General features: G+C 41.4%; 1 protein-coding gene across 1 annotated transcript; it reads left to right on the top strand.

Moving 5' to 3' along the window:
* The first annotated feature begins 7,620 nt into the window (after positions 1-7,620).
* On the top strand, positions 7,621-11,070 carry slc10a4 (solute carrier family 10 member 4). Its single transcript, XM_020476075.2, has 3 exons — positions 7,621-8,353; positions 8,884-9,094; positions 9,870-11,070. The coding sequence occupies exons 1-3, from the start codon at positions 7,806-7,808 to the stop codon at positions 10,395-10,397; spliced, it is 1,287 nt and encodes a 428-aa protein (XP_020331664.2). The 5' UTR covers positions 7,621-7,805; the 3' UTR covers positions 10,398-11,070.
* Positions 11,071-11,103: the final 33 nt, after the last annotated feature.

Raw genomic sequence — 11,103 nt, 5'->3', positions numbered from 1 at the left:
CAGTCCATTAAAATACATTCCTTAGCCTCTAATATATGGATTTCACATGACTGGGAATACAGATGCATCTGTTGGTCACAGATATCTTTAAAAAAGGTATGGGCGTGGATCAGAAAACCAGTCAGTATCTGGTGTGACCACAATTTGCCTCATGCAGTGGAATGTTCTCCCACTCCTCTTCAATGTCTGTGCAAAGTTGCTGGATATTGGTGGGAACTGGAACATGCTGTCATGCATGTCGATCTGTGTATTCAAATTGCCATTGATAAAACGCAATTGTGTTTGTTGTCCGGAGCTTATTATTTAATATTTTTATTCAACATTTATTTATACAGGTTTTTCTCATTGAGAGATATATATATGCATAAACATAAACTTCAAATCAACTGCCTGCATCTAGAAAATGCTGATTTAAGACTTTCAGATTAGAGGTTCTCTCAGTTACAATCTGTGTCTACCAACAATTGTTTGGGAAACTGTGTATCTTTTATGCACTCCAAACCTTTCACTACTTGCCAAAATTTGGATGGATAATTATAATTATCCGAAGTAGATTTACGGTAGTGGTCTGCTTTTAGTTTTCGGTTCATAGCCACACCCAGATTTCAAAGACGTTTAAAAGCCATCCAATCATCCTCCGAACCAGACCTTCTTGCTTTAGCCCACATAGCATTTCGTTCTCTTATGATTTTAGTAAACTCATCTGTAAACCAAGGGTTCTCTCTACCCTTAATCCTAAACTTTTTGAAAGGGGCATGCCTATTGCATAAATCCTGGAATGCGTTGTGGAAATAAGAAAAGGATCATTCAAGTTCCAGTTTCTTTTTGTAATGACACATGGAGATCGCTTAGGAATTGTACCATCTCTCACACAGGCAATAGCACAGTGATCACTTATGTAATTTGCAAAAATACCAGAAGCATTAAAATGATGAGGTGTATTGGTTAAGATCAAACCAAAGAGGATTCCAGAGTATACTTTATATTTAACCTAGTTACACTGTTGTCAATCTGAGTGAGATTAGAGGTATTGCATAGAATTTTGAGTTGATCAGAACTAGATGTTAATCAACCCTGATTCAGATCACCCATCAAGACAAACTCAAGAGTTGATCTTTTTTAATTTTTTTATTTTACCTTTATTTAACCAGGTAGGCAAGTTGAGAACAAGTTCTCATTTACAATTGCGACCTGGCCAAGATAAAGCAAAGCAGTTCGACAGATACAACGACACAGAGTTACACATGGAGTAAAACAAACATACAGTCAATAATACAGTATAAACAAGTCTATATACAATGTGAGCAAATGAGGTGAGAAGGGAGGTAAAGGCAAAAAAGGCCATGGTGGCAAAGTAAATACAATATAGCAAGTAAAACACTGGAATGGTAGTTTTGCAATGGAAGAATGTGCAAAGTAGAAATAAAAATAATGGGGTGCAAAGGAGCAAAATAAATAAATACATTAAATACAGTTGGGAAAGAGGTAGTTGTTTGGGCTAAATTATAGGTGGGCTATGTACAGGTGCAGTAATCTGTGAGCTGCTCTGACAGTTGGTGCTTAAAGCTAGTGAGGGAGATAAGTGTTTCCAGTTTCCAGTTTTTGTAGTTCGTTCCAGTCATTGGCAGCAGAGAACTGGAAGGAGAGGCGGCCAAAGAAAGAATTGGTTTTGGGGGTGACTAGAGAGATATACCTGCTGGAGAGTGTGCTACAGGTGGGAGATGCTATGGTGACCAGCGAGCTGAGATAAGGGGGGACTTTACCTAGCAGGGTCTTGTAGATGACATGGAGCCAGTGGGTTTGGCGACGAGTATGAAGCGAGGGCCAGCCAACGAGAGCGTACAGGTCGCAATGGTGGGTAGTATATGGGGCTTTGGTGACAAAACGGATTGCACTGTGATAGACTGCATCCAATTTGTTGAGTAGGGTATTGGAGGCTATTTTGTAAATGACATCGCCAAAGTCGAGGATTGGTAGGATGGTCAGTTTTACAAGGGTATGTTTGGCAGCATGAGTGAAGGATGCTTTGTTGCGAAATAGGAAGCCAATTCTAGATTTAACTTTAGATTGGAGATGTTTGATATGGGTCTGGAAGGAGAGTTTACAGTCTAACCAGACACCTAAGTATTTGTAGTTGTCCACGTATTCTAAGTCAGAGCCGTCCAGAGTAGTGATGTTGGACAGGCGGGTAGGTGCAGGTAGCGATCGGTTGAAGAGCATGCATTTAGTTTTACTTGTATTTAAGAGCAATTGGAGGCCACGGAAGGAGAGTTGTATGGCATTGAAGCTTGCCTGGAGGGTTGTTAACACAGTGTCCAAAGAAGGGCCGGAAGTATACAGAATGGTGTCGTCTGCGTAGAGGTGGATCAGAGACTCACCAGCAACAAGAGCGACCTCATTGATGTATACAGAGAAGAGAGTCGGTCCAAGAATTGAACCCTGTGGCACCCCCATAGAGACTGCCAGAGGTCCGGACAGCAGACCCTCCGATTTGACACACTGAACTCTATCAGAGAAGTAGTTGGTGAACCAGGCGAGGCAATCATTTGAGAAACCAAGGCTGTCGAGTCTGCCGATGAGGATGTGGTGATAGAGTCGAAAGCCTTGGCCAGATCAATGAATACGGCTGCACAGTAATGTTTCTTATCGATGGCGGTTAAGATATCGTTTAGGACCTTGCGCGTGGCTGAGGTGCACCCATGACCAGCTCTGAAACCAGATTGCATAGCAGAGATTCGAGATGGTCGGTAATCTGTTTGTTGACTTGGCTTTCGAAGACCTTAGAAAGGCATGGTAGGATAGATATAGGTTTGTAGCAGTTTGGGTCAAGAGTGTCCCCCCCTTTGAAGAGGTGGATGACCGCAGCTGCTTTCCAATCTTTGGGAATCTCAGACGACACGAAAGAGAGGTTGAACAGGCTAGTAATAGGGGTGGCAACAATTTCGGCAGATAATTTTAGAAAGAAAGGGTCCAGATTGTCTAGCCCGGCTGATTTGTAGGGGTCCAGATTTTGCAGCTCTTTCAGAACATCAGTTGAATGGATTTGGGAGAAGGAGAAATGGGGAAGGCTTGGACGAGTTGCTGTTGGGGGTGCAGTGCTGTTGACCGGGGTAGGAGTAGCCAGGTGGAAAGCATGGCCAGCCGTAGAAAAATGCTTATTGAAATGATCAATTATGGTGGATTTATCAGTGGTGACAGTGTTTCCTATCTTCAGTGCAGTGGGCAGCTGAGAGGAGGTGTTCTTATTCTCCATGGACTTTACAGTGTCCCAGAACTTTTTTGAGTTAGTGTTGCAGGAAGCAAATTTCTGCTTGAGAAAGCTAGCCTTGGCTTTTCTAACTGCCTGTGTATAATGGTTTCTAGCTTCCCTGAACAGCTGCATATCACGGGGGCTGTTCGATGCTAATGCAGAACGCCATAGGATGTTTTTGTGTTGGTTAAGGGCAGTCAGGTCTGGGAAGAACCAAGGGCTATATCTGTTCCTGGTTCCAAATTTCTTGGGCATGTTTATTTAAGATGGTTAGGAAGGCATTTAAAAAAAATATCCAGGCATCCTCTACTGACGGGATGAGATCAATATCCTTCCAGGATACCCCGGCCAGGTCGATTAGAAAGGCCTGCTCGCTGAAGTGTTTCAGGGAGCGTTTTACAGTGATGAGTGGAGGTCGTTTGACCGCTGACCCATTACGGATGCAGGCAATGAGGCAGTGATCGCTGAGATCTTGGTTGAAGACAGCAGAGGTGTATTTAGAGGGGAAGTTGGTTAGGATGATATCTATGAGGGTGCCCGTGTTCGAAAATTCAAGCCAGAGAGCCAGCAGTAACAGATCTAGGTATAACAACAAGATTCAACAATATTTAAAGATGAGCCAAGGTTCAAAGACAGATATTCAAATTGCTTAGGTTTAGTAACAGAAGTCAGAACGACCACCTAGAACTTGTGTTTTACGTACACAGCAACACCACCACCCTTAGATTTACCATCTGCAGACCAAACAATTTAACAGATAAAAACATTTTTAATTCAGGAGAATTCCATTGAATCAGGCTATTCATTTCAGTTGCATTTTTACACATAATTTTAGCCTAAATGGAACTGAAAACACCCAGCCTGTTTTGATCACAGATCATGATGAAGCCTGAACATCTCAGCTGTTTGTCATTGATTTAGCCCACAATCGCCTACAGATTTGATACACATGAAGATCTATATTTAATCTGGATTTGACAAACAATATCCTGACTTTTCCCCACATTATATTTGTTACCAATTAGGCTAAATGTAGTCCTATTAATAAGCTTTTTTTGTTATTTTTTGTTATGTATTTATTCTGCTTTTCATGAATAAACATGCATCAGGGTAAAATATAACATTAATGTTACTTACCTTACAGATCACAAAGTCAGCTAATTTCCAAATCACGTCTAAAGTGGTTTGAACTCTGAAATCTCAATACAAGGTAGAGACGATGAAGTCACCTCCCAGACGATCACTGGTACGGCTGATTAGCTGTCCAATCTAAAGTATCTACAATACCGGTCAAAAGATTGAGAACACCTACTCATTCAAGGGTTTTTCTTTATTTGTACTATTTTCTACATTGTAGAATAGTGAAGACATTAAAACTATGAAATAACACATATGGAATCATGTAGTAACCAAAAAAAGTGTTAAACAAATCAAAACATATTTTATATTTGAGATTCTTCAAAGTAGCCACCCTTTCCCTTGATGACAGCTTTGCACACTCTTGGCATTCTCTCAACTAGCTTTGTGAGGTAGTCACCTGGAATACAATGGGAACCATCAACACGGCTGGCTAGCCTATCTTCAAAGAATCAAACTTCCAGAGCGAGTGGAAGCAGAGTGAGCTCTGTAGTTCTGTCCAGGACTACACGACGGGTCGTCGGATGCCGGGCGACGGCAGAGGAGATCAACAGTAGAAGAGACAGGTGGGGACCCCTTTTGGACAATCAGAGCATTACAAGCGTGCCGCGGAAAGGCCCAAACACCCTTTCTAAGAAGGCCTGGTTGTAACAAAAATCCACGAAGAACCAAGGGATTTACACGTAAATACATTCATGGTTTCTTATTCCTAACAGGCAGCGGTTTGTGTGCAAAGTATATGATTACTGTGAGAGTAGTTTCTAAAATGTACCAAAGTATTATGTCTCTGTCCCTCTCTCTTTTTCTTTTGGCAAAAAGACGCCATATTGTGTCAGTCCACTAGGGACCTGTTTCCAGTGGTGGAAAAAGTACCCAATTGTCATACTTGAGTAAAAGTATAGATACTTTCTATTAAGGTAACTCAAGTAAAAGTGAAAGTCACCCAGTAAAATACTACTTGAGTAAAAGACTAAAAGTATTTGGTTTTAAATATACTTAAGTTTCGAAAGTAAATGTAATCGCTAAAATATAAGTAACAAAAATAAAAAATATTGTAACAAAAATAAAAGTATAAATAATTTCACATTTCTTATATTAAGCAAAGCAGACTGCACCATTTTCTTGTTAAATATTTTTATGGCTAGCCAGAGGCACACTCCAACACTCAGATATTATTTACAAAAGATGCATGTGTTTAATGAGTCCGCCAGACCATAGGCAGTAGAGATAACCACGTGTTCTCTTAATAATTAAGTGAATTTCACAATGGTCCTGTCCTGCTAAGCATTTAAAATGTAACCAGTACTTTGGGTTGTCAGGGAAAATCTATGGAGTAAAAAGTACAATATTTTCTTTGGAAATGTAGCGAAGTAAAAGGTGTCAAAAAATATAAATAGTAAAGTAAAGTACAGGTACCCCAAAAAACTACTTAACCCTTTCACACGTACCATCAAACGGGTGTGATCGTTCTACATTGGTCCCAGAACGCTTATTTAAAACGGCCAGTTTCGAATGATGCAACAATCAGCATTTGAGCTGACCACACGTTTTTTCAGAAACTATTTACACAAACACAGTCCTTAGGAAGGGATGTCCAGAATGTGAGCAGTTTATTTTTGGATGCAATGTTCAGATATTCACAGAAGTAACTATAGCATAACACAATCATCCTAACCGGAAAAATGTAGGCTACATTTGTCCTAGCACTAACTGGTCATATTTTCGAACTCTCGGCTGACATAAACTACAATATGAATTAGCTAATAGTAATTACAATGTATAATTAATCACATCACAGGTGAGTTCACCGTTGATCAAATTAATTGAGTAAAACACTTTCCAGAAATCGAAAGTAATCCGACTATGATTAGTTTCAGCACGCAGCCATGCTTTTCCCCCTCACAGAAACCAAAGATAACAAGAGAAGACAAGATGAGTTTGGTATGTTTATAGTATGCATTTTGAAGGGGTGTGTTGTCTACCATCATTCACATCCCACCATTCACTTCCTGAAGTTCTCAAAAAATGAGTGAACCCTTACTCACCTCATTTTGTTATAGCATCTTTGGTCCGACAGACGATTACGTGAAACCCAGAATGCATTGTATGTCAACAAACATGCAAACAATGTAAAAAATAAAATAAAAACAACAACATGTAATTGAGTTAATAAAGCCGAGGTGTTTCAGCCTAGCTCAGTGCTTTCTGTGGTGGTGGGGCTGGCCAGCAGAAAATACAGAGTGTTGCACCTGATTGGCTCAGTTTTCTGTCATGATTGGCTCAGGTTTCTGTCACACATGGGACAGTATGTCACCCCATTGTCTAAGGTTAGACCTCGAAAATGGGTTCTGCCATAGAGTTATATTAGAAGTGCCCATCCAAGAAGGCTCAAGGTCATTGGCCACAGATAGAATGACATCAAATCACATTATATCTACTGTAGCTTTGACTGGACTGATCATGTCAACATCATCCTTTCAAAATCTTAGCTAGCAAGCTAGCAGTAATCACCATGAATCAAGTTGACAATCTACTGGAAAATCATTTTCAATCTTTGTCATATGAAGAGAAATTAGAGATAACACGTCTTTTTTTATTTTATTTTATTTTTTACATTGTTTGCACATTGATATGTGACACGTATTAATGCCAAAATAACAAGAAAAACAGGCAACCCCCCCCCCAAAAAAAAAGAATATTATGATTTTTTTTCTTCCCCTAAAATTAATGACGGGTCGCCACTGGAAATAGCACACACAGGGAAGAACAGAAACGTGCCCGCGCATTCTTACAGTCAACAAACGAATATAAAGAGCGTCACAGTTTCCCTTTATGTTGTCCTACTCAACCTCAACATTTTAACAGTTACTCTGCTATGCGCTTGTCACAGCAAATTACAAGTCTCACTTATTCAAATTATGAATTTATTGTTGAAAGTAAAATTATGAGGACTTTCAACCCGATAAATGAGGACTTTCAACCAGATAAAATAAATGTTAATTAAAATATTTGAAAGAAAATATGTTTTAATATGATTAGCATGTGCAGGCTACAGTTGCCTATAATATAAATAGATGTGGTTTCTCCGTTGCACGAGCTCATGATAAAAGCCTGCACGAATCCATCAATCCTGATATCAATTCCCCACAGACGATGAGCAGACTCCCATCTGTCAGCTGATGGGAGCCAATCCGTGGCCCCTGACCGTCACTAGGTGGGTCTGTGTTTAAAACACAACGCAATGCCCTGATGCCAACGCATTCTCTAACCACTTGAGCCTCGAGTTCGAGCCTCGAGTTCATCCTCTGTCATTGGTGACAGTGCGCGATGACAATGCACCGCTAGGGGACCACAGTTTACGCACTGGCACCTTCAGTGGGACACCGACTGTGAAGAGCTTCTGTCCACTGGTAACGCGATGGAGAACTCAAGCGTGGTGGTCACGGTTGTTCCAACTGCTGGCCAAACAGAATTCCTCAACTTCACCATAAATGACACCCTCTCCCGACTCTCAGAAAGCTTCTCGGAGGAACTCGCCATGGCAGGATTACGCGTAACGAACAACCCGGTATCTCTGAAAGCCAGCACTCTCAGTACTGCCTTTGCTGCTGGGCTTCGGGCTAAACTGCCGCCGACGGAACCCGCTCACCTGGTGGTTGCCTTTTGGGATTCCCCGCTAAGTCACGGAATCAATGTGTTTGTAGGGATTGTCCTGTGCTTCACCATGCTGGGGCTAGGGTGTACGGTAGACGTTAGCCAGCTTGGGGAGCATATCCGCAGACCCATCGGGGTGCTGCTGGCGCTGGTGTGTCAGTTCGTCATCATGCCCCTTGTCGCCTTCCTGCTAGCTTTGGCATTCTCGCTCGACGACGTGGCGGCTATGGCCGTGCTACTGTGTGGCTGCTGTCCAGGAGGAAACCTATCCAACATCATGTCCTTATTAGTGAACGGGGAGATGAATCTGAGGTTACTCAAGAAATCACAACCTAACAAAACGAATTTATCACACATTTGACGTGGACTATAAAATGCACTTCAACTAAAACGATCACAATTTATAGCCTACTTTTAGATGAAAAATAATATCTATAATGATTTATTCAAGATACCTATAACTCGAAGTTTAGGCACAATAAGTACGCTATTACTTGGATCTTCTGCATAGGACTTTTGGTTGAATTTTACGCAAGAGAATTAGAATGGAATTTTACGCACGGTCATATCTCCAGAATCTCCAGCATACTGTTGGGACTTATGGTCCAAATTGTTTTAGCAGCACATCTTGAATTGATTTAAACACATCGCTATTTATTATACAGAAAATGGTGCCATTGCTTGGGGAAATAAGGAGCCACCACTTAGGCCTATACTAGCCTATTCGTTTAACGTCAACCATTCTAAAATACTATTCGTGTATGCTACTGGTTACTCTGCTTTTACGTTTGGGGACTCAAATGAAGTTAATGTGATGTTGTCTTTCACCTTCCTCTCTCCAGCATTATCATGACCATCTCCTCCACGGTCCTTGCACTGGTGCTGATGCCGCTGTGTCTGTGGATATACAGCCGCGCCTGGATCAACACCCCCGTGGTCAACCTGATGCCGTTCGGCGCGATCATCCTCACCCTCTGTAGCACCCTCATACCCATCGGCCTGGGGGTCGTGCTCCGATACCGCTACAACCGGGCGGCCGACATCGTTTTAAAGGTTACTATGGGGCCGTCTCAAATAACGGTGGGGTATAGAAGAAGGTTTGGATACAGGGTGACCGGGTCAAAGTGGTATTTTTTTATTTTTACATTGCTTTAGTACTTTTTATATAGCAGGGCCTGCCTAATATAAATGATTGATGAACTTAGTGTTACTTCATATTTCAATACTAAACTCTAAAAAGGGAAAGGGACATTTAGAATTACATAACTGATTCTAATTCTCACCTTAAGAATTTAAGAATAAAATACAAGATAAAAATAGTTTTTTTTTATTTTGATTAAAACGGGGTAGTTTGGCTAGTAAAATAAATTACATTTTTTATAATAGTCAGTTGTGTACCTTTTGACTGAGTGTCATCATGAGTGTGACATTGTGCATATTGTGTATTTTTTTTTATTTCTAGCTTTCTGTTGAGACAAAGGTAACATCAGAGGCAGAGATGCACTGTACGGTCAGGGAGAGCCCTTCCACTTCAGATTAACTCATCTAAAGGCAGCTCAACCAGGAGAGGGAGAGGCATGAGATGTGTGACAGAATCATAGAACTGGATGAGAAATCCACAGAGGGGAAGGGATACATGAAATCAGATAGATTTAAGTGGACCATGCTTACTTGTGGCTTTCCCTTGGTCCTTTATAATATTGGTTCTGTTTGAATATCCTGAAAATTAGTCCATTGTTCCTTCCCTTTCCACCTTCCTAAAACAATCTGGATATAGAGAAGGCCTGTCATAAAACTTGTGTTGACCCCGTGGGGTATGTTTCCCCAGGTGTCCCTGTGGTCTCTGCTGGTGACCCTGGTGATGCTGTTCATCATGACGGGGGTCATGTTGGGGCCAGAGCTGCTGGCTACCATCCCTCCATCTGTCTACGTGGTAGCTGTCCTGATGCCTGCCTGTGGCTACGCTGCAGGCTACGGCCTGGCCACCCTCTTCGATCTCCCACCCAACATCCGCAGGACCGTGTCACTAGAGACCGGGTGCCAGAACGTGCAGCTCTGCACAGCCATCCTGAAGATGGCCTTCCCACCACAGCTGATGGGGGGCATGTATATGTTCCCTCTGCTCTACGCCCTCTTCCAGGCAGCCGAGGCTGGCATCTTCATCCTGGCCTACCGGATGTACAGGAAAGAGGTTTTACACAAACCAGACACAAACCCACTGGGGGACAATGGGGATATTGGATATAATAGGTTTGAAGATGAAGATATGGGCTTTGACACTTCTTACGGGGCGGTGACCACAAGTGACCCAAATCTCATCATGTTAGAGCCTTGTCCGGATGCTACTCCTGTTTAGTGTGCATGATACAATGATGGCCCACCGTAGGTGATGTCGTGCATACATAATGACATTCAGGTCTGCTTATGGCATCTCTACAAAAAATCCTTGTCATGTCAGCAATCTTTGACTGCAGGGAAGCTACCCTGTGTGTGTGTACGTCTCAGAAAAGAACACTCAAGATTATGGAGGGAGTGAAAGTTACAAAATATAATTGAAGCAAGCATAAGCCATATGACCATGAAAAAATATGAAAAGGTTAATTGACGTAAAAAATGCTAGTATATCTGAGCTTACTTCAACATATTGTTTATGAAAGAAAATGGAAATCAAAAATAATCTATATTCATCCCCTCTCACATCACAGATGCAGTACAACATTGTTTCACAAAGATGTCATCATCTCACTTGCTTGTAATGTCTAACATGATCATCTGATCTACATGACCAAACATTGTCAATTATTATTTTGCATTCAAAGCAAGTGTTCAAATCCACTTGTTTTTGGTTCTTTTGGTGCCTATGGTTTCAGTTCAAGAGACAAATCATGCAGTACAATCCTTCAAAAGAGCCTAATATAACTACTCCATATCACCATATGTACGATGACAAACTGTCTGTAAAATGTACCACTGTGTATATGTTTATCAATGTATATTAAAATAGATAGGAACAAAAAAAATCAACTGACACTTCTGCATTCTGTCATCTTGTGACGTTTCAT

Source organism: Oncorhynchus kisutch, linkage group LG13 (assembly GCF_002021735.2).
Source record: "Oncorhynchus kisutch isolate 150728-3 linkage group LG13, Okis_V2, whole genome shotgun sequence".
In the NCBI taxonomy this organism is placed as follows: domain Eukaryota; kingdom Metazoa; phylum Chordata; class Actinopteri; order Salmoniformes; family Salmonidae; genus Oncorhynchus; species Oncorhynchus kisutch.
This window is presented reverse-complemented; position numbering and strand designations above follow the sequence as displayed.